The 24932-nt window shown below is 34.7% G+C and overlaps 1 protein-coding gene across 1 annotated transcript in view; it reads left to right on the top strand.

Annotated features, from left to right (window-relative positions):
* Nucleotides 1-22217, top strand: part of CXXC4 (CXXC finger protein 4) — a 23192-nt gene extending 975 nt beyond the window's left edge. Inside the window, exons 2-3 of the mRNA XM_069094672.1 lie at nucleotides 1-611; nucleotides 20111-22217. The exon at nucleotides 1-611 is cut by the window's left edge and continues 5 nt beyond it. Coding sequence (XP_068950773.1) covers nucleotides 1-611; nucleotides 20111-20155 — 656 coding nt within the window. The 3' untranslated portion in view covers nucleotides 20156-22217. The remainder of the gene's footprint in view (nucleotides 612-20110) is intronic.
* The last annotated feature ends 2715 nt before the right edge of the window (nucleotides 22218-24932 follow it).

Genomic DNA, 24932 nt, shown 5'->3' with positions numbered 1-24932 from the left:
CCTCCTCCTCCTCCTCCTCCTCCATCCACCCGGGCAGCGGCGGCAGCAGCAGGACCAGCATGCACCATCGAAACGACTCCCAGAGGCTGGGCAAAGCTGGCTGCCCGCCAGAGCCGTCGTTGCAAATGGCAAATACTAATTTCCTCTCCACCTTATCCCCTGAACACTGCAGACCTTTGGCGGGGGAATGCATGAACAAGCTCAAATGCGGCGCTGCTGAAGCAGAGATAATGAATCTCCCTGAACGCGTGGGGACTTTTTCCGCTATCCCGGCTTTAGGGGGCATCTCATTACCTCCAGGGGTCATCGTCATGACAGCCCTTCACTCCCCCGCAGCAGCCTCAGCAGCCGTCACAGACAGTGCGTTTCAAATTGCCAATCTGGCAGACTGCCCGCAGAATCACTCCTCCTCCTCGTCCTCCTCCTCTGGAGGAGCTGGCGGAGCCAACCCGGCCAAGAAGAAGAGGAAAAGGTGTGGGGTCTGTGTGCCCTGCAAGCGGCTTATCAACTGTGGAGTGTGCAGCAGCTGCAGGAATCGCAAAACGGGACACCAGATCTGCAAATTTAGGAAATGTGAAGAGCTAAAGAAAAAACCTGGCACTTCACTAGAGGTCAGAGGAGATGATTTCTTGTTTCCCAGCCTCCCCCCGTCCCTTCTCACCCCCCTCCCCTCACCCCTTCAGGGCTTCTTGTCTAACTTCAAGATGCATTATCCCTTTTCTGAAGCTTCATTCAGGTTGTAAAATCCCGTAGATGAATGGAGGAGGACGCAGCGTCTCCCTCTTTGCCTCGACCTGCACCTCAGATGGAACCACCCTCTACAGGGGGAGGCCCCCCTCTTTTTGTCTCTTGGGGGGAAGTGTAATTGGTCTCAAACTCAGAAGTTTCACATTCGTTATGGTTACAATTTTACCCTGGTGGGTTAAAGCCCTTCCCCCCATCATTTTGGTCTTTCCTCCCAACCCCCAATCTCTGCACACAATTGAACTCATCACATCCTATACATTTATATGTAGACTCAGAGTGACACACGGGTGACCTATTTCACCGTTTCTGTATGGTAACACAAACATTTTTATGCACATAGGCATGTGTTGATGTGAAAAATAATATAGCAAGAGATGAAGAAATACCTGGATGCAAATGAAGATTCTCCCTGGTGTGTGTGTGTATATATATATACACACACACATTTATGTATGCATATATACAAATATACACACAAACATAATACTTATTTTCCCTAGCATGTCCTAAATCCCTCTCTGGTTTATTCGGTACTTTAAATTATATACATATAGCTGGTGTTTTCTTAAGAAACAGACAAAAGTACAGAGATAGCTGAACACCTGCATTTTTAATGGGAAGCAGCTCAGAGCAAAGTGATACATTAGTTAATTTTAGGGCAGCTGAAGGTAATTTTATTCAGAAATAAAGGCTGGGTATAGTTTCAAAAACGGATGTTTGGCAAAATATACACATGTTTCCTTTGGGCGCTGCTTTTGACAAAGTAACCAATTTTGTGGCGCATTAAAATTCTACTAAATTGGCTAGGCACAGGTTTGATTAATACATATCTGATCTCTAATATAATGTCTTCTGCCTGTATGTGCTCTAAATGGATGATGTACAGAATACTACAGAGCTGTAAAGTGAGATTTTCAAATTTGTTAAACATAAAAGAAGAGATATTTGGAGGAATTTCAGGTGATGTGCTGAAGAAAACAAACTGGGGGTGGGGGCACAAAACCATAAGTAAAATGGTGGTATTTTTAGCAAAGGAAGACAAGCAAGTAATCATTCAATCATGTTATTGAAATGACAATGCTCCTGGTTAGAAGTACATCTGCATGATGCTTATAAAGCTGCAGGTGCTTGCTTTATCATTGACGTGAATTCTAAAACTAGATGAGAGATGTACAATTGCAAATTGGCATCGGTGATCAATTATTATATTCTTTTTTAAATGATCACAATTTTAGAGGAGTTCTCTCCAGGAAGTATTGCAGGTGGGATTAAAAAATAAAACAAAAGAGGAAAAAGCATCTTTGTAGTTTCTGAAATAACAATAAGATAAACAATTGAAAAAAATAGATAGGAATCGTGAACTTAAGAATGCTTGTTTTCTAAAATTCCATGGTTATTGACATTATGATTCATCAAATAATTTTCTCTCCCCCCCCCAAGAATGTATGTCCCAGGAAGTTTTAGCTCACTAAATGCCATTTCCTTTAGATCTCAGGTGGTAAAATAGCATTTTGTCCATTGTCTTGACTTTTGATTTTAGTCAATTATCACTTGAGCTCACTTTTACTGAGTTTTAAAGGGCTATATAGGCAATTAAAAATGCTATTGCTGAAATTTCCTGTTGTTCTACAACTAATAAGGAGCACGTGGTACGTGACTCCCTCCTCTGCCCTCTTCCTGTGGTGTTAGCCATTAGCATTACAGACTTTGGGTGATGCCAGTGAGCCTGGAAAATGAATTGGACAGAAGCTATAACACACTGTTGCAAGACAGGGTACATAGTAGATGGGGAGACAGTGACAACTCTCTGGTTTATTTCATAAGCACAGTACTCTGGGAAACCTGACTTATGTATTACCTGAGTTTTATTACAAACTTGTTTCTGGACAGATATTTACATCTGAGAATATTTTTTTTTTAATTTCTTGAATCTGATTGAGATGTTCCATTAGCATTTAAAATTGTTCAGGCACATTATACCCGATGTTAAAATTATTTAATCACTGTGGCTAGTAGAAACCATCGTTTTGTTAGCCATGTGTGTGTTTTATAACCTTTTGCTTCCTTCTTTTCTCCTTGACCATGGTTTCAAGACAGATTTTCTAGCTTCTAGAGCTATCTAAAGATGTTCTATTGATTGAAATCACATCTACTTGGAGAATATCTGATGGACCATAGATCATATCTTTAAAGGGATGTTATTTAGTAGGAGAGGAAAAGTTTCTTCAATTGGCTTGGTTTCAATTTAGGTCAGTTTTTTAAAGAAAAAAAAACAACTAAGGGATGACAACATGATTGCCTAAAGCAGATAGCATATGTGTAGCAACATTATTAGGGTTGTAAAGAAGCCAACTGGAAACATGTTAGAGTGACAGGGTTTACATGACTGAACCAAAGCAACAACAATAGTTGTAGGTGGGTGCAAAGTCACCCTGCTGAACTTTGTGGCCTTTTGGGTTTGTATCATGGTCCCCATATTTCATCATCTTCTTAGGTGGTGCCTTCTAGATTGGTTAGACATTCACTAAGAGTAGAGATGTCAAACTCCATTATGAACTTTTGCTGGGACTGCTTGGCTTAAGTTTAGCATCAGCAATGATTGGTTTCACAATAAGAGTGAAAGTAAGCATCCAGATCAAACTTGGTAAAGGACAAATAGGGTGGGCTATACCATTGGATGAATCTCTAGCTCTTCATTCCTTCAATTACTTCTTTCTTGTTCACTTATTCTTGTCCTGGTGTACTAAAGGAATAATCAGATTCCAAGGTTAGTAAATGCAACTTAAGACTGATTCACATTAATTCTTTCAGATTCCTGCCCTTTTAAAATTTCTTTCATCTTTTCCATGATTTTCCTTATTAGGTTCACCTTAAAAGCCTACCAATATGCTAGAAATTCTTTTAATAAAATTATGATTTTCTATGTATAATGTATATAAAATAATAAAATAATTTCCTATGGTACCATTCACTACATATTTGCATACATACTGTTTATTTAATTAATAAGTAGTTTACCAAATGTAGGCTTTATTCAAAGTAGGGACAATTCTGTATTCCCCTCCTATTAGGTATCATGTTTCTAAAACTTGTAGCCTAGCTGGACAATATTAAGATCTTGGATATTTTTCAATTATTATTGATTTATGGAGAGGAACTTATTTTAATTGGTTTATCATAGTTTTTTTTAAATAATACTTTATGAATATAAAAATAGTTTTTATATTCAGTCATCATATTTCTAATACTAAGATGTAACCATTTAGACATGGTCCCATCTTATATGGCCCAAGGAATCAAGCTATCCCATGGGCAACCCCTACCCCTAGGTCCCTAAACATTGTGCAGGTGACATGATTGATCTCTGTGGGATAGCATTAGAGACCACACAGATCTGGTTTCTATCTCATTAGTTGATTTATGGAACTACATTAGTAAGTAGCTCCTCTAGAGATTTCACTGCCCCCCCCCCTTTGCTTTCCTTGCTGAAAGTTACATACCACAATGTCATTAACTTGTAGGAAGAACTAGAATGTTGAAAGGGGATAGAAAGACTGGTTGTAATGAACATGTTAAGGAGAAATGGAAAAATCAGGAACAAGGACTGTCCTAATCATTTTCTGAGCTCCCTGCCAAGCTTGAAGACAATGCTATCTTCTCAAGAAAGGGCCAGCATCTCAGGGCCTCGGGCCCTGTCAATTAAAGTCATAAAATATTTCTGAGTTTTAGAGGGTTTTGTTTGTTTACTTTGATTTTTGCTGTCTTCAGCAAATATTTTATAAAGTTCCAAAAGCAGCAACAAAATAGTCCACAAAATTTGTTAAAGACCTAGTAGGCTCCTAGGTCTGAGCCAACTCTCTTGTAGTCACAAATTAAGATACAATTTATATTGATGAAAACCACAAACTTCTCAAGGTATGGTCACAGAAATGTAACATCTCTGTGGTTAAATAACTTTTCACATGTTTGTTTTTTTCCCTTTTAAGTTTTTTTTTACATCAATTAGAAATAGTTTGTGTTTTAAAGTGAACCATGTTACAGGTCAATATTTTAGTGTTTCACGTTCTAAAGTCTTCATCTGAGAATGTGCTTCTAAATTGGATGTTAAAGGAGAAGTGTGTCAGACCACAATCACATATTTAGGTTTTATTTAAAAAAATAAAATTTTTAACAGAACATATTTAATTAATTCTAAAAGGAAGCACTGACAGGCAGGTTCTTGTAAGATTCAAATACATTACAGGGTGTCTCAGACTTCTTAGTGCAACTATTAAGACTTAAAACTTCACTAAGACTTTTGGGATACCATGTAAAATATTATAAGATTAAAAAAAAAACTAAGATTTTTAATACTTCCTAAATTGAGAATGCATACAAAATAAGATCATTTTAAATGTCAGGGAATTTTTAAAAAGTCAGTCAGCAATGGTAATATAAACAATTAAATGTTTGCAAAATATACTAAAAAAGCTCACATATCAAGCAGCTTAACAAAAATAACATGTGGAATTAATCGGGTTGAAATTATGTAGTACTTTAGATTTTAAAAAAAGGAGAGAAAACTTAATAGTATGATGCCAGAAGTTTACATTTTGACTATTTTAAAACAGCAGTAAATAGAATATTTAAGTTTTGCTATTCTTCCCCCCCTCCTCCCAATTTTTTTTTTGTTTTTCATGTTCCTGAATGAATTAATTACCAACATAATTAAGAACATTGTGATAGGCAGGCATAGAGATTAGCAAAGTGTGAATAGTTTGTAAATCATCTGGTTTAAAAATGTCATTGAATATTTAAATTAACTGTAAAATAACTGAAAAGTGTGCATAAAGGATAACATTCAGTCATAGAAAAACTCTACCCTGACTAGTTATTATTATACTAAGAATGTATTTTCTATTGTTTTTTTGGGGGGAGGGTTAGTTGCCTATTGAATATGGAAGCTTTCTTTTTTTAAATAACAACGAACCAATTTGAATGTAGTGTGGTGATGGATCCTTCTGAGTGGTCACCTTAAATGATCTATATGGGCAAGGTACAATATTCAAATACCCCCCAAAATGTTTACCCTATTTACTATATGTTGCCCTTATGGAAGAGGCCTCTGAGAATTTGTGTTATTGAGTGGGTAGGAATCCAACTTAATTTCTTGGAGAAAATAAATATGTGTACAGCTATGATCTTTATAGTAAGTATGATTTTGAGACATTCAGATATGTGTATAAAGATAACCACTGAAAAATCCATACTATTCTTTTAAGTTTAGTCTTCCCATTCTACTGCTAGCCATATTTCATAGTTTTCCTTGGCTGAAAACAAAAACACTTTTTAAAAAAATATGTGATAGAAACCTATGAGTCATGTTTTCAAATTTCTAAAATAGCAAAATATCTATTCACTTGTTTGGAATTAGGATAACCTCTGACATAGGACTAGACTATAAACTAGATAAATAAAGTAGATTTGGACACTGTTGTTTATCCCCCCAAATACCAACATTCTTTTGCTAAAAATAAACATTTTTGAGTATTTTATTTATTTATGCTTTTGTCCCTTTCACCACATTAAAATTTTCCTAGTCTAGGAATATTACCTTGAAATAGTTGGTTTCACTTGACATTATACTGGGAACTCAGGCTGCAGCATCTTTTTTTTTTTTCAGACAGTATTTTTTTTTAAATTCTTCAGTCATATCTTGTTCCATCACATGCAAACACCTGTCCTGAAATTGAATTATTCTGCAGGGTAATCTAAAGCCTCCCCCTTTTCAGCATCATATGTTTTCTGTTGTTTATTGAGTTATGTGCACCATACTTCAGATGCGACAGCCATTTAATAATGTTGAAGCCTTAGCTCTGCAGGGGCTAAAAAGATCCCAGCAGGCTTGTTAACTTCTACTCTCAAACATTATGGGAAATATTTTCTCCTCTGTGGAACTCCTAGGCTTCCTCTTAATTTATTTTAACACTATAAAAATCTGTAGTCAGGTATGCATTAAGCTTACTGCATTTTTGCAGTTTTCAAATTTCTTTATTTTTCAATATTTAACAACTTTTATCTTTTGTGCAACATGCAAAGGAAAGCAGCATGATCACCAAATCTTTCTTTTAAAAATCCAAATTAAATATATATATATATATGTATATATATATATATATTTCTTTTTGCTTATATTAAAGCCCATTCATACTTATATCACAAAACACTGGAAACAAAATCTCAAAACCTCAGTTTTCTTAATAAGATTATGACATATTTTGGAATGTATTGTTAGGTCCATACCATCAAAATTCAGGAAACTATGCTAACAATTAAACTCATGACCTCAGATAATCAAGGCTTACTAGTCAAGGTGTGATGTTGGTTCATTTGGAACAAGTTAAATTATAATTTGTGTTCTTCCATACTAGTAAGTCATAGTGGAGACATGCAACTATTATCTTAATTCAATCAATGAGGACAGTCAATCCAGATAATATCTGTCTCTATTTTTTAAATTATTGAATAAGTGCATTAATTTTTTTTCTTATCATTTCTTCAATAATCTGCAAAACTTTCTCTTCCATCTCTGTATTATGTACACAGAAACAGCTTAAGGTATGTGTAATAAGAATTAAAATATTTTAAGGAAAAGTTTTTGAAAAGAAACAGGTTAGATATTATGAGAGGAAAGTGTTCTAGATAGATGAAGTCTGTCTTAAATGAATTATGGAAAGATAGATTGTGTTATTTTTTATAAAAACAAACAAACAAAACTAAAATGTGATTAGAATAGCAAGGCCATAGAATGAGGGAGGACATAAAGTTTGAGAGGTAAAGAAGAAAGACCTTGGAAAGTTCTTAAAATATAAGAAAGTAGTTCGGAGTTGATTTTGGATCTTTTGAGAGGTGCTAGAGAATATTCTGTGTAATAAATATATGATATAACTGTGGTGATAATGAGTGAAATAATATTTTGAATGCTGATTAAGGACAAATTTAAAAGAGGTGAGAAAGCATGAATTCAGGGGATATAGAAGAAATGCTGTCCAGGGAGGAAGTGAATTTATACTTATTTTTGAAATTTTTAGAAATAGTAGAAAAGATAAGGAAAGTATGGTGCAAGTTTGCAATTAATATATATATATATATATGCATATAGATATAGATATATTGTTTGGGAAGCTAGAGTGAGGCATTACGGAGGTGAGTGCAAATATACACACATTCTTTTAAATTCATCATTTTTTAACTGAATGCCTACTATGATCCAAGCACTTTGCTAGGTATTGCGGATTTTAAGATAAAAACGAAAAAAGCACTTTCTTTCTAGGAATTTACACTGTTTTGGAGAAAATAGTATATGAATAGAAGTGAAAAGACTTTGTATGCAAAGTAAATACAAAGTAATTGAGGCCAGGGCTTTGGGAAGCATAGTTTGTTGGCAAATTCCCTCTCCCTCTTCCTCTTTCTCCTTTCCCTCCTCCCCCATCTTCTCATGCATGAACTTGCACAGCCTAGCTATGATGTGAGCCTGAATATCTTCCTCACTGCTCTTTGATAGTAGTTAGGGCTATGATGGTGACATTTGTCCAGGCTTCTGAATCATTTGATAGGAAGCTGTTAAAGCGTAACTAGGTATCAGTAAATCCAAGATTGGCAAAAGTTTCTGATTTGGGGATCATCTATATTAAAACTTATGTTTTAGACAGGGCTAGGTAGATGCAAAAAAAAATCCCTACAGAAGCAAAGGATCAAAGAAGTGGGATGAACTAGTAAAAAAAAAACATTTCTGAAGTACTTACTCAAAGACTCAGAAAAGATGAATGATCAATGGTGGCAAAAACTTCACAGCAACAAGTATATGAAAAAAGGAGATATACAAGCACATATATATTCCTATGTGTCTATGTACAGAGATATATTTCTAGGCTAGGAATGGTTTAATTATTACCGTTTTTAAAAGAAGCACCTGTATTGCAGGAGGGCTGAAAACAGTGGAATTACCAAGTATTTCTTAAGTAGTTACTATGTGCCAGGTACTGTGCTAAGAAAAAGAAGGTTAGCATTCTATTTCACAATGCTGATACAAGCTAGATTGAAGTCAAGATGTCTTGTCTTGAAAGCTATACTGAGGTAAGGAGAGTTGAAATGAATATTTTAAAATATTTGAGGATGATTTAAATTTCATTGTGACAAAATTGTGATTGATAGTGGTGATGAATCTGATGTTTGAGGAAAGAACAGGATAACTGGGTTGGGAAATGGGAAATTCCTTGGGGAAATGCTCTCATTTATGGGTTAAATGAGGTCAGTGATGGTTTTGATGGAGATGGAAGTAAGGGTAAGAGATAGAATGTGTGTGTGGGGGTGGAGAGAAAAATCAGAGGAGGTGGCCATATCTTCAATTTCTGATTTTTGAAATGTTCTTTAGAAATATAAAAGGGAGGGAATGAAACTAAGTTAAAACAGTAAAGTACTGTATATACTTATTTCAAGGCCAAGTTGCTATGTCCATCTGAAATTCAGTAAGGTGGATGTTTTAGAACCACTTTAATAAGAGATGGGGTTGTAGTATATTTGAACCAAAGATTACTGTTTTACATACCTAATGTTCCTCCTTCATGACACTTCAGTCTTTCCAGCCTGTATGTATCCCTCCATCCCCGGGGGAGAAGGAATTTCTAAAATTCATTCATTCAAACAATCAGAGACTTGGGCATTTTTCACTTGTGTTCAAAAAGTCCTCTAATTATTTGCTATATTCATTGCATAGGTTTGTTTTGGTATCTGGGAAGGAAAACTGAATTGTTTTGATCTATGTAATATATGATGTGGAAGGAGAGTGAAGTGTTTTGAAAGTAACAATCCATTGAAAATATGGAAAGAGGGATCGAGGCAGGGAGAGAGAGACAGAGAAAGAGAGACAGACAGACAGAGAGACAGAGATAGAGACAGAGACAGACAGAAACAGGGACAGATAGACAGATACAGACACACACAGAGAGGGAGACGGACAGACATGCAAAGAGAGGTAGACAGAGACAGACAGATATAGAGAGAAAAGAGAGACAGTGATAAAGAGAGAGAGAGAGAGAGAGAGAGAGAGAGAGAGAGAGAGAGAGAGAGAGAGAGAGAGAGAGAGAGAGAGAGAGAGAGAGAGAGAAGAGTAGAGTTACGTAGAGGTATGCACTGTGGAGCATGTGATAGCATTGGGTTTAATGGAATCAGAAATAAGGAATTAAAGAAAGAAAGAATAAGCTGGAGTTGTCATGGTTTCTAAGGAAATATAGAAAGAAATGTGTTAGCACATGTTGTCTCAAGGTCACCATCTTGAATCTGGTCCAAATTAGAAATGACAAGATATGGTTGACATTTCATGGGACTCATGGGAAGCTTTGGTGTTCATTGCTGATAACCTTGAAAAAAATAGTTATATTCAATATTTATGGGCTTTCTTGTAAATATTTATGTATATATGTATGTGCATATATGTGTCTATTTATATATATATACATATTATTTGTGTATGCATGCATGTACATATGTGTGTGAATAGATAGACAGATGGGTAGATAGATAGATAGATAGATAGATAGATAGATAGATAGATAGATAGATAGAATGGAAAAATGAACATGCTGCTTTTATAAGAAAGTTGATTCTCAGGATTAAAACAAAGTTGTATGGAAAAGATTGATGCTTGGCATTACAGGGGAAAAATTCCATTCCAAGGCAATGATAATGTGTCTTTTGTTAGAGGTAATCTGATTGCCAGTATTTTAGAAACCCTAGGAAAAAATTTAATTAGCCAAGAGAAATGTAGGAACACAAATAAACAAAAGTTCTACTAGGGAAAGCCTGTGATGAACTCTTTTTATAATGTTAGCCAATCTGTCCTACATACTGGGGGAAAAAGATTTAAATTAAAATCCTGATGGTCACTCTCTACTTGTGTGACCTTGGCTAAGTCCCTTCTCCTCTCTGGGTCTTAGTTTTTAAAACTTTAAATTGGGGATAGGACTAGATGATTTCAAAGGCACCTCCTCTGATTTTATGAAAAAAAGAAAAAAAAGAAAGTTCCAGTGACGTGTATATGGCTATTGATATAACAAAATCACGAATTTCATTTTGTTTTCTCAGTACCAGTACATATGAACATTTTGGAAAGGTAGGTGATTTTTTTTTAAAGCATTCCTATAGATAAGGTCTTGAAGACTTGGACTCACCAAAGATATCTTATTATAAAGGAGAGATTGTATTAGTAACATATAACAGCCTATGTTTTTTCTTGAATGATTAGGGGTTCATCAACATAAGAATAATCTCAAGTAGAAAGATAATGTTCTATTAATTTTATAAGAATTATTCTTATAGCTATAGCCTAACAGAGGCAGAGGGGCTAAGTAAGTAGCTGTAATTGTCACAAAACTAGGTTAGTTTTTCTGCCCCTTGTGTTAGTGGAGATAGTTTGGAAAAATAATAGGATTCTTTCAAATTGAAAGTCAGCATGATACAGTGCTTAAAGTGCACTAGTCACGGACAAGTCACTCAATCTCTCTGAGCCTTGGTTTCCTTATCTGTAAAAAATATATACCTAACTCATAGCATTGCTATTAAAGTAGGCTACATAGTTAAAGAATTTTGAAATTTTAAAATGTTAAATATCAGTTATGATGATATGACAATTATGCTCAAATCAACAAGCATTTATCAAGCACCTATTATATGCCAGGAATTGTGCTGAACTTTAGGGATACAAAGAAAGGTCAAAATAACCCTTGTTCTCAAGGAGCTTAAATGGAAAAAAAAACAAGATATGAGGGCTTGAATTGTAATTGGGAAAAATATACTTTAAAAGCTGTATAGACTACTCAGAACTCTAGCTTTCATATAATATCTTATATTAATAGTGGTTTCCAATTAGATAATTGATTAGAATGAATTCTTTCTTAATTCTACTTGGTGATAAATAGAAAAACAATTGTTTTGGCTTCTTAAGGTTATATCTTTCTTAGCAATGTCCCAAAGCAATAAGAAACATTCACAACTAAATTCTGCTTGGTGGCTGTTTGTAAAGTTATATTTAATGACAATTTAAACTATGGAGTGTTTTAAGGCTCCCAAGTACTTTTCCTCACAACATTTCTGTGTAGTGGTATGATTTTTCTGTTACAGAAGAATTAACAGAGGCTCAGAAAGGTTTAATGAAAGCTAACTAGTAGCACAATCTGGATTCAAACCCAGGACTCCTAAGTCTTTCCTAGATCGGGACTCTTTTCACTGTACCAAGTAAGACATGACAATTTTTGCTAGATGTTATTGTATGTAGTACTTGGGGGTTGGAATTGTACCCATGATTTTATTACTATTAATACATCCTGGTTAGATTGCTACTTCTAAGAATTCAGGGTGGTATGTTTTTTGCAACTTTGAGCCTCAGAGAGTTGCTAAATGCAAAGAAAGGGCAAGTCACTTACCCACAGTCACAAAGTCAGTAGGAGTCAGAGGCAGAACTTGAAGTAGTTGTCTGAAGCAAGTCCACTATAGCACATTCACTCTCTAGTGAAAGAATATTGATTTACTCCCTTGCTTAGGTTAACCATATTATTTTTGTCTAAATTTGATTCACAAATTGTTCTATCATTGACCTACTGTCCAGGTTAGCCTTTTCCCTTATCACTAAGTGCCTTTACAATTCATCAAATGTGGATGTTTTCTCCTCTCTCCATTAAAAATAAAAATAAATAAAAACGAATGAGGAAAGTTCACTAGCAGTTTTCAAACCTACCACCCCAAATTAAAAAAAGAAAAAGAATTCCTTACAAGGATAGAAAATCAGTCACTTTTCAGGAGCTGATTAGCTCTGTCCTCACCAAGTACTATTGCTACTCTCAACAGGAATTACTGTAATGGCTTTGAGAAGAGACAGAATTATTGAACCAGACAAATGAAGGACATAGAAATAAAAGTAATAAACAAATGTAAATATTATAGCCACCCTTGACAAGATGATATTGGGTTTTAACTATTATTTTATCTCAGCTTACTTATGACAGAAAAGTTTATTTCAATTTAAGAAAAAATGATTGTTTCATACTGTCATTACTAGGTGTAGTTAAACAATTCTAGGAAACCTTATTAAAAAAAATTTAGGTATTTATTCTCTCTTAAAAAAAAAACATTGCTCCTTTTTCCAATATGGGTATAAATCACACACACATACATACACACATACGCACATGCACACACATGTGCATATACCAGCAAATTGTAATTTATTTGCATAGACTCAAGAAGTTTTTATTATTAGCTGGAATGTTTATAATGTCATAAAAAAAACTTTTACTTGCTTGATTATAATTCATATGTTTTTCAAGGATTCTTTTGACAATATTTAATGGAAGATAACTGAAAATCCCTCTCCCCCGCCAAAAAAAGAATCTAAATAAAATCAGTTAAAAATTTCTAGAGAAAAGTAGTTTCCATTTGTTCAAAGTGAACTTTCATGCCTCTTTACCAGCATGAGAATTGAGCATGTGCGATTTGAGGTGGTTGATCTCATATCCTCATCTCCTCCTCCACTTTTTATCTGCTTCCCCTGTTTACATCACTGTTATATTGACTTTCCTTGGTTTAGTATATTTATCGCATAATAAAATAACAAAAATCATCTACACTTTTCTGAAAGCAAGTGGGCTTCCTCCCCAACTCCCAACTACTACTTCACAAAGTAACAGAGGTATGATAAGGGTGGAGCCAAGGGAATATGATGGCATCAGTAGTAGCAGCAGCAATAATATATAATGACTGTCTATAAAGTAAAATCTCTTACTTGTGGTTTTCTCTCCTTAATCAGGTGAGAGTATGAGTCACCCAGAACCTGGAAATTTGGAGTATTGCTTATGAACAAGTATTAAGTATTATTATTTATTTGTTTTCTTTAGTTTCCATTTCCAGAAATTTAGACTTTACTCCAAGTAAGAGATTTTCATTTTCTTTTCTAACTAGAGTGACAGTTATATCTTATTTAAACATTTTAATGCCCAAAAATGTATGTGCAAACCAAAGATATTATGAGACAAATGTATCTAACATATATGAACATATATTAGAGATAGATAAATTATAGAAAGAAAACACAAAAGGGATTTAGATGTAACTTTAAAAGTCACAACAGAGTACTTTCATATTTACTTATATCTTTGCAAATTCATATATTGAATGTGCAAGTTAAGGTCTGCTAACTCTTTTTTTGGAGGAGGGAAGGCAAGGCACTGGGGACTAAGTGACTTGCCCAAGGTCACACAGCTAGTAAGTGTATCAAATGTCTGAGGCTGGATTTGAACTCAGGTTCTCCTGACCCCGGGGCCAGTGCTCTATTCATTGCACAACCTAGTTGCCCTGTGCTAATGCTTAACAGAGTAGAATACCCTCATATTGTTAGTTTGGGTATCACTAGCCTATTTGGCAGGTTTACTTATAGCTGACTTTATTATAGGCTTATCATGCATCTGAGGACAAGTTTTCTCTACATCTTCATGTGGATGTGTTTCCATATTTTATGATGATTTTGCTGTAGGTATCAGCAGACTCCATTAAATGAACAAAAACACTTTCTAAGGGCAAAGCACTGGCGATACAAAAAAAAAAAGAAAGAAAAGAAAACATCACCTGCTCTCAATGAGTTTATATTCTATTGAGGAGCAGAACTTTTTTTCTTTTAATTGTTTTTTGCAGTTATGTAGTTTACAGTAGAACATTTTGAATAAGTATACATATTCTCCTGTTTTCTTTCTTTGGATTTGCCTAAAACTCAATGGGTTTCATAGTACAAAATGTTTTAGCATTAAATATTCATAGTAGATTTGTGCCTCAGTTTTTACATTGTGCCCAGAAGCAATTGGATATAGACAAAATGTAGGTGTTTGATTACTTTCCTTGCTTATAAGTAAACTTATATGGCTCTGCATGATTTTTAGTAAAGATATTTCAGTATTCGTTAGGATTGGAGTATATTAAGTCTAGGCATATGAAAGCTCCATTGTCTTTTGTAGGAAGACAGGTATATAAGCACAAAGCATGTGGAATGTATAAATACCTGCTGTCCAGTGTTTTGGGAAGAGGGCTCTACCTGGAGTTACTAGAAATCTTGGTTCAAATCTTGCCCCTTATCCTAGCTATGTGTCTATGGGTGGGGCACAAATTCTCTTAACAGAATTTCCCTCATCTGTAAAATGGGAAAGCCTCAGATTATTTCATTGAGCATCGGCTTAGATAATCTTGTTACAGAATGCTATACTAACCTTAAAGTGATGTATAAGTACCAGTTATATTATTATCAAAGATAAAGGACAATAGGTTGTGCTTATTTTACTTATAGCTAACATTTATTCATATAAATTTTTAGTGCAATCGTGTTTACCCAGTGGGGTAGTTTAGTTCCTATCAAAGTAATTCTGTGCTACTAATTGGCTGGGTGACCTTTGACAGTAATAATGTGAATAATAATAGTGATATATTTCTCTAATGCTTTTTAGCTTTATAAATCACTTTACTCACAACACACCGAAAGGATCACACAATTCTAAGGCTCTGAGTGCCTAATTTGGGCAAGGTCACACAGCTAGAGTCAGGCAAGTCAATTCCCTTGACTAGGACATAGGTCCCTTTTGTTAAATATTCTAGGTCATAGAACTGGGTTTATTGTTGGATCATGGATTTAAACCTAGATGTTACCTTAAAGGCCAAATAGTACAGCACCATTGTTTTACTGATGGCAAAACTGATGCTTTCCCAAGGTAACAGAGGCAAGATATGTACCTAGTTTCTTTTGACTCAAAATCCATTTTTTTTTCTTTTGAAGAGGGGAAGCCAAGGCAACTGGGGTTAAGTAACTTGCCCAAGGTCACACAGATAGTAAGTATATTAAGTGTCTCGGTCTGGATTTGAACTCAGGTCCCCCTGACTTTAGAGCCAGTGCTCTATTCATTGCACCACATAGCTGCCCCATCCAAACCACATGTCTTTTCCAGTATATCACACTACCATAAAATTGTAGGTCTCTGGATCCTTAGAAATGATATTTACTTGGAGTTTATTGTGATATGATAACAGATTGATTCGTAATTGAAGGAAATGCCTAAATTTTAAGAAGAGTATTGTAGCAGAATTACCTTTATCTATGTATGGTCCTATCTTTATCTCTATCTTTACAACTACTACATTGTCTAGTCCTCAGGAAACTAGCTTTAGCCGTATTTTTCTCCATCCCTACACGCCGCCCCCACCAGGAGACATGATGTTTTACAGTGATACTTGTCTACATATACAACCAATTAAACCAATAAAAGAATTTCAAGGGCTACCTATATGAGAAAACAAATTATGTTTCTTGTGACCATTTTGCAGGCATAAACAAAAAAATCAAGTTGAGTCTTAGTTGTTGACTATGAAAATGACACTTTTTAAAAGGTTGTTTTTTTTTTTTATTTTAAGTAATTCAGTTAGGTGTTCCTTGATGATTAAGGAGATACAGAGGAAAAGATAGTTTTCTGACAGAGGTCTGATAACCCATGATAGTTGAGGGGAATGGTATGGGCAGAGATTTGTAGGAAGAGGGAGGATAAACAGATATGAACTTAACATAGTTTTAACAACCTGTTAAAGTTAGCCAACAAAGAAAAAAAGAAGATGGTTTTTAAGAGGGAAGGTCATTTCATATAAGGTTTATATTGGGCTAAGATCTCTAGAATACTTTTTAATATTACCTGTTAGGAAAAACTAGGGTTTCAGGTTTCTCAACATGCCTTGTGGGGACAAGGTAACTGTTTGTCAGTATTTGCACCTGCATCAACATTGAAGGCTTTCTTAAACAATGCTGATCAACTCCAATTCTATTCTTTACCTCCCCTGCCCCCCTCAACTTCCAGGGGAATCTGGCTTGCCTGTCACTCAGGATAATGATTCACTGCAAGCATAACTGAGATCCAGAAACTCAGTGTAATCTCATCAAAAGTTCGATTCCCCATCTGGGACTCTTGGATTTATATCACCAGAAGGTAGAGAGATGGTCAGTGCACTTAAGTCCCTCAGTCATTGAACTGGTTCACAAGGCATTTCTTTAAATGAAGATGACTTTATTTATTGTGATGGCAAAAGTAGAGAATGTATTTCAGCAAATTATGCCTGATATTATCTGAACCATCCAATAGGACACTACATGTTAGCAATGAAAAAAAAATGCACTGGTTCACACACACTAGGTTTACAGAAATAGGTCCAGGCTGGACAAATATTGGATAGTGGGCTTAAAAAAAACTAATACATAGTCTGTCTTTCCTTTCCTTTCCAATTCCATTTTTTGTTGCTTTCAGGGGAATTTCAGCTTAAGGAGAAAGCTATATATTTTTTTCTTTCTGCATTCTTCGAACATGGCAAAATGCAGAGTGGCAGACAAAAATAGACATGTGAAGGAGAAGGAATTCAGTGTTCAGTATGGGAGGTCAATGCACATTTGATGGGAAGGATGAAATTTTGGGGGGGGTGCTTCAGGGTTTAAAAATTATCCAGAAGGCACACAAAATCATAGGTTGATAATTTGAAGGCATCCAGTGATTTATCCTCCACATAATATATTAAAGATGATTTATTTTTTGCTATGTTAGTTAAAAGAAGAGTTGGTTGTGTCTTTTAGAGGAAGAGATTTTTAAATTAGCATCTTTGCCCTTGAAAACTATTATTTTATGCATTTAGAGGTCTGATTGTCCTTTTAATCAGGCACTGTACCTCCATTTCCAACTGATATGAGTAAATCTGAACAAAATTAATTCAGCCTAAAATTGCAAGAAAATAAATAAAAGCCAACTGAATTCCAGTTATTAAAAATATATTTTGAATAGGGAATGCATATATCTAATAAGAAACTAAAATTATAATTAATCATTCTATTGAGATGAGCTTTTATGTGATTTATATATTCACAGTCATAAGATACTGTTTCAGTATCTAATTCCTTTGACATTTTTCTTATGAAATATACACACTTCTAGATGTCATTTACAAGTAGAAACCATCTTATAACCTACACAAGACTGGTAAACAAATGAATGAGGTCAACTTTCTTCAGTTTGGGCTTGGAGGAAGAATTATTTTTATTTCATTTTCTTCTATAAAACATACACATATGTATGTGTAGCATAGAATTACATGTAAAATACTACTTATAGGGAAATCCCGGTGTGGAAACTCTCTCTACCAATGCAGATGACACAATCATCTCTCATCAGTAACTTTGAGAGCTCCCAGCCATTGAGAAGTGAAGTGACTTGTCCATAAATTAGTGGGTATTATTAGAGACAGGACTTTCACCCAGATCACCCCAAGCCCAAGGTAGGCCCCTTGTTTATCTGCCCTTTACTACTGTCTCTTAACCACATACTGGAGTGCACATGTGCACACATATACACACCCCACATAAAACAGGGTAAGGATTATAAAGAGGATTATAGTGATATATTGTTTTTGAATGTTAAGGTATAAAATGAAAATTCTATATTTTGGATTATGTTTATTAAAGATAGGAACTCATGATAATTGTAAGTTAATTTTGCAGGATTTATTAAACTCAATATTTTCAGAGCATGGGGAATGAGAAAGAATGTATTCAAATCCTGGTGATATAACCAATTCAATTTAATCCATGATGCTACTCAGGGAATAATTGACAATTATTTAACAAGAGAATCTCCTCTTCTTCTAGGCCCCTTTTTATGTACATTAAATTAAATACTTTGACAATGAGGATTAAGTCTATTCCTTCAATACCCTTTTTTTTTTCTTTACCTTTGGTGTTTAGAAACCGCCTTTGCTGCATGTGAACAATGTGAATGGAGTTCAGAACCCTTACACTTGCACCACAACCAGCACTTTACAAAGTTGCTGGAATACGTACGAAACATTTAGGAATCTTCCTCTAGTAGGTGAATATTTTTGGTGCATGCTTTAGTAGTCTTTTGGAAAATATTTGTTGTCTTTTCTTAAAATAGTGTGAAAGGATGGTTCATTCCCTTCGGTATCAATGAATGACTTCAGTTTTTTTTTTCTAATTTTTGAGATATAACAGTTTCTGTGTATTTTTCTGCAGACAAAAGGATAGTGACTAACCCCAGGATTTTCTTGATCTAGGGATCACCCAAGCCAGAAATTTCTCCCTGCCAATTTGGGTCACCACTTTATTTGTTTTGCATAGTTTAAGAGGAATGACTAGAGCAACCCCCTTAGAAAGAGTCACCTGATCAGTGTGTCAGAAGTGGAACCTGAACCGAGATCTTTCTTGCTTCAGGACTAAATCTCTATTTGCCACTCAGTGTTGCCTCCCTTATGTTTACAAAGGTCTTAAAAATGCAGATCCTCTCTAGAATACTGATATATTTTAGCTCTCAGTAGCTTATAGTATTATAACTTGATTGAAAAAAAGATGTTTTCAAAAGCAATGAACTATTCGTTATCATTGCACCCCAAAAGAGATTCCTCAAAATGAAAATTTTGCTGCACTAGGTTCTGAAAGTAAACTCTACCTGAATAAAATATGCATTCAATGTATCTAAACAGAAATATATTTTGGAACTATTTTAGAACTAACATTCCCCTGTCAACATGATTTCGTTGAAATGTTCTGCCCATCAGTTTTGTCTTATTTGCTAAATATGTCAGTTCTTTTTTTTTTTTGAGTGAGAATATTTTTGGGTCAAGTCTAATAAAAATGTAGGTAATCTTTCAGATGTTTCCATAGGCAACTAAACATGCAATACTTATGCATAGGATTCTCATTTATCTCATTGATTCTGAAATGAGGTCCAAAGCTGACTTAGTCTTTTAAACTATAATAAAATATAAGTAGTGAAACAAGCCAGTGTAGAAGGCTAAACAACACAGGTTTGGCAAATGATAGAATTATTTCTTCATTGTCTTTGTCGTACCTGAAGCAAGATGATCCTTTCATTAATATGGTACAATTTTCCTGTAAGCCATTACAGAACACAGGCAATAATCTGCCACTGGCTGCTCAGTACTCCTGACCAAAGTCACATATGCAGGGTCATTACCTCTCTCATCCTTTCCCTGAATACTACTTGATATAATTTTTTAGGCATTTACTAGAATTTTTTACACCAATGTTAATATATTCAAGCCTATCTTGTTCAATAAAGTAGGAGAAAGTCACCATTCTGATTTTTTTAAATGTCCTAAGATGGCATTTTTATAATTAAATGTTGTATCTCACTAACTAAAAAAAATATGGCTGAAGTGTAAAGAAAAAAAAATCTCATTTTGTATTGCCATAGAAGGAAAGCTTAACTTGTTTTCTTGCTTTTTTTTATAGAGAACACCTGTTCCCAGCGCTGAAGCATTCCGATGGTTCTTTTAAAGGTGTAGTGTATCTTATTTTCAAGGCAGTCGGAAGTGAATGGCAAACTAAAGTCTTGTTTTAAGAAACTGCTTAGTCCACCACTGAAGAAAATACTCAGATACTATTTTCATTTTATGTATAAGGGTTTCCTCAAAAAACAAACAAACAAACCACAAACATGAAAAAAAAAATCTGGGAGCTTGGGGAATTGGCCAGTCAGTACACTGATTCTTTCTTTCTTTGATGTAACTTAGATATACTAGTGAAGTTGTTGTCTATTTTTAAAGTGGCTGTAAAAAAAAAGAATAATAAGTTTGGGTAAACCCCTGCTGTAAAATCATGTATCTTTGCAAAGTACATATCTATACTTCATTTTCCAAATATATGTGTTTCAGTACTGTAAACTGTACAGATAGCAGCTTGTATTTTGTGTGTTTAGACACAAGGAGACAATCACGTCTGAGCATCTATGGAGATTACCAGTTTGTACACAACAGTGTGGTTCTGCGAGTCAAATCTGGAGCAATAAATTCTAGCTTTAAATATATATTTTTCTTTTTTGCCAGTTGTTCAGTAGCAGCGGCAGTGGCAACGCTGTTTGACCATGCATCCTCCTGTAGAGACTTGATGCCAAGTTTTACAAGATTAAAAGATTATGATGCATCTAGCAATTACCTTCAGTTGTATTGTTGTAAAAGGGAAAGACAATATAAAATTTTAAATTAATCTTTTGAGCACTATATTAGAGTAGTGGTTATGCACTTGCATTGCTTACAAAAGAGCTGTACAGAAGAGGATACCTCCAAAGTACTTAGGGTACTTGACTGGCCTTTGACTGCACTGGAAGGTGGAGCACTCAAAGTAGTTGGACATGCAGTTATATATTTTAAAAAAGTGTTTTTTAGGATACAGAATGAATAAAGTACCATATCTTAGGAAAAGAATCCATGGCTGACTATATTTGCCTGCTTACCTGCCACCACTGGCTACAAAGTAGGCTTCTTAATAGTAAAAAGAAAACTTTATGAAATATTTTAATTCCATATATGATATTCACTGGTTAGATTTGTTTTTGAATTTAGGTAAGTTGAGGTCTTCTGTAGCCATATAGGGCAGACTACATTCATATCAACCTAACAAAGAATTGAATGCACATGTACAAATGTGGCTTTTTATCCCTTTACATCTTGTTTCTCTCCATTGAGCCTACCTGGTGGCACCAATGATCTTCTAACATAGTCCCCCAAAGGGAGCCCCATTAAATCTACTCCCATTCCAGTCACTCAGCCAATCCATTGGTTCCCAAGAAGACATTGCCACACTACATGGAATAAGAAAAAAATTCAGTCTGGAATGGAAACACCTCACAGGATTGATGTTATCCTTTATTTGTGGTGAATCATTATCATAACAATTATGGATGTATAAGCCATTTCATCAATACAAAAAAGTGTTTGGAATGATAGTTATGTATTAGTTTGTAATACAGAGGATGATGACTATTATCTGCTTCATGAGTTACCCACATAATTTGGGGGAGGGGAAAAGGGGCAAATCAAGTAAAATATTTAAAGTGTTTGAGTTGGCATGTTATTTCCACCATTTCCCCTTTCATCTCTGGATTCTCTTGATCCACAGACTTTCTCTTTCTCCCATCTCTTCCCCTCCCACCTCATTCACTTGCTGAAAGAAAAAAAAAGTATTAAATGGTTAGCAAAGATGTTCATTTGCCAATGCAGCTTGGAGACAGTAAGAATGACTGAGTGGTGGAAAGAACCAGGGAACATTAGAATAGCAAATGGATTTTATAGGACTTAGTTGTAGGTTTAAATTGGGAGTGGCACAAAGGACCAGGAAAGCATAGGAGGCAGTGTGCGTTTAGTGGACAAATATTGTGTTTAAGAGCTAAGGGAGCTTATGAATGACTATTGGAAAGCCAAAAAGGTTTGTCCTAGCTTTCATAAAATCTGACATCAAATGCCTGCAAATCTTGGGAGGCAATATCCTTTCTGAAGAAAACCCCTTGTATGTTTCACTTGTCAATATTTTAGAAAAATACAATAAAATTACCATAAAGATAAAATGTTTTCTATTCATTAATTTGGTTGCTTTCTATATGATGCTGTTTCATTTTAGATATTTTTCTCAGGACCTCTGTTTCCACTGTGGGACCAATGAGAGCTTACTCTGTAAGTTCTTAACCAAATTGCTGAACAACTAAAATTGTGCATAACCTGATTTGCACAGCTAGTTGGTACACTTACTTTGCATCTCTTTTTTTTTAATTGTCATTGCAGAAGTAAAACAAAAATCAGTTCAGGTTGCATTAGGAGTGTGATACCATACAAAGACATCAGTAGCAATGTATTCACTGTCTAAAATGCCCTAATGTTGTATGTCTCTTTGTGTTTTTAAAATTTGCTTTTGAAAGAACTGATGGATTTGTATATTGTAAATGTGGTGTTTTACATGTCAATTCAAAAAAAATTTAAGAGAAACCTGTTAATTATTAAAACAGACAAGGGTAGATTTTCTTTGATTCTTGCATACATTTTTTATTGATAGTTGTTCCTTGACATCATATAATTTTTATGTTTTGACAAAATAAAACTATGTTGTAGTGCATGTAGAGCATTCTGGTTGATAATACTTAAAGAAAGACAGTCCTTTTCTGGTTTTTATTTTTCTCACCACAGATTAAGTGTTTGTACATTACATCATTGTATTTTAAGTTTCTAGCTAAAATTTTATTTTTACCACAATTCCAAAATACTTATGAAATATGAAAGATTTCATTATCATTGTTATTCCTTGCTCTCTTTTTTCTTTTTGAATACCAAGAAAATGAAGAACATAATTCTGAAATCTTATGGGTGTATACATTAAAGACAACCTTTTTTAAGTACACTAAATGAGCTAATTGAATGGAAAGGCTACAAAAAAGATATGGTCCTAGACTGTGGTATGTTCCACCTCAGTCTATTGGGGAGAGAAACACCCACTAACATACTTCAGTAGAGGAAAGCAGAGTGGCAGAATGGCAGTGAGGACAGGGAACATGTTTCTTTCTATTTCAACAGGATCATCCAGCAACTTTGTGAATAGATGGAGCCCTCAGATCACATTTCCTTTCTTCCTTGAGCTGCCTGGCTATGCGAAAGGTGTGGCGCTGCCACAAAGTGGCCCTATGGAGATGATTCTTCACCCTTTTCCAAAGGGTTTTCAAAGATTCCTTCTTCACCTGTTTGATAGCATGACCCTTCAATCTACTTCTTTTCCTTGAACCTACTCTTAGGTGGAGAAGAGAGTTTACAGTGACTTAGTATTAAATACTCTCTAAGAGAAAGGAATAGTCCCTTTCATCAGAACCCCTGGCATGTAAGTCATACAATTAATGCTAAAGCATATAAAGTCTTTATGCTGACAATATCCGTAATCAAATAATGAAAAAAGAGAGTTGTTAAGTGAACACACCATCCAGGGTTGAAGGCATTCAGCAAAAAGCTGTAGTGGGTCTTTGATCACGGTTAGATGCATAGTGATATCAAACTGTTGGTTCTCATGTAACAGCTAAATGTTTCAGATTTTGTTTTTTATTAAATTTGGCAGTTTCACACTGAGATCTGTATTCCTAGTGAATAAAAGACAGCTACTACATTAAGAAGGGTTCCATGTTCACAACTGCAGGGAAGTTGGAGATTTTTCAGAACTGTGGGCCACAAAAAAATGTACTCCTTTCACAGTGTTCTCCTATTTCTGAACTGTGCAGTTATCTATTAAATTTTCTAATAGATATTTGTGTAAGGTGTATGTATGCTTGTGCAATTATGAAAAACAGTTTTGGAAAACCGTGTATTTATTTCAAAAAATCACTTATGGGGCATGTACAAAACTGTAAAAAAGAAAAAAAGACACATTCAATTTGCCCAGTAAAATTGTTTTTTGTGAAATTTCTGTGTTGTTGAATAAAGGACTTTAGTATTCAAAATATCTCTATTTTTCCATGGAAAAACTTTTGTTTGTGGGATTTCAAAGAATGAAAGATAATCCTTGAAAAGCATTCTTCATGATAAAGATGGCTATAATTTTTCCCTGACTCAAGTAGTTGAATGAACATTATGTATGATATTTTGGTAAAAATAAGCCTATGAAACCTTTTTTTCCCCACTGAAATTAAATAGCTCATACTTCTCACGTGTGAAGACAATTTGAGAAACAAAAACCACATTCCTTTGTATGTTTCTAAGTGAGAGTAATATTGAAAACATCCAAAAGTTATTATTTAAAGAGAAGTCGAATGGAAACCAAAACAAAAACAGAAACAATCCACTACCTCATCCCCTACCCCAGAAAGGATTAAAGGTGAACCCCATTATTCACTTAAATTGAACATTGGATGAATTCCTGTTATGGATGAAGAAAAAAGCTGTTGATACTTGGACATATTGTGTTATGTGAACAATTCTGAAATTTCATCCACAGCCATAAGAAAAAAAAAGCCAGAAATATTTTGCCTGATATTAAATTGATTTTTATGCTTTTTATGATTGGAATATTTTGGATCATGAATGCTGCTTATAATACGGTGTTAGTAGCACTTGACCCTCATTTTATTGCTCCTCGGTATAAATTTTCCATTTTTAGATGCCTCATAAATTACAGGAAGTGCAAGAAACAGGCTCTTACACCTTGCAAAATCCTTATTATGATGGCAAACACTATAAGCATTTGGAACTGTTTTTGACTTCAGCATGCCTTGAGAATACAATAGCACATTTAAAAATTAAGTTTAGAA

Source organism: Petaurus breviceps, unplaced genomic scaffold, assembly GCF_028583685.1.
Source record: "Petaurus breviceps papuanus isolate PSGF00001 unplaced genomic scaffold, PetGlider_PUasm1.0 126, whole genome shotgun sequence".
NCBI lineage: Eukaryota > Metazoa > Chordata > Mammalia > Diprotodontia > Petauridae > Petaurus > Petaurus breviceps.
Note: the sequence above shows the minus strand (reverse complement) of the source record. Positions and strands in the feature narration are given on the sequence as shown.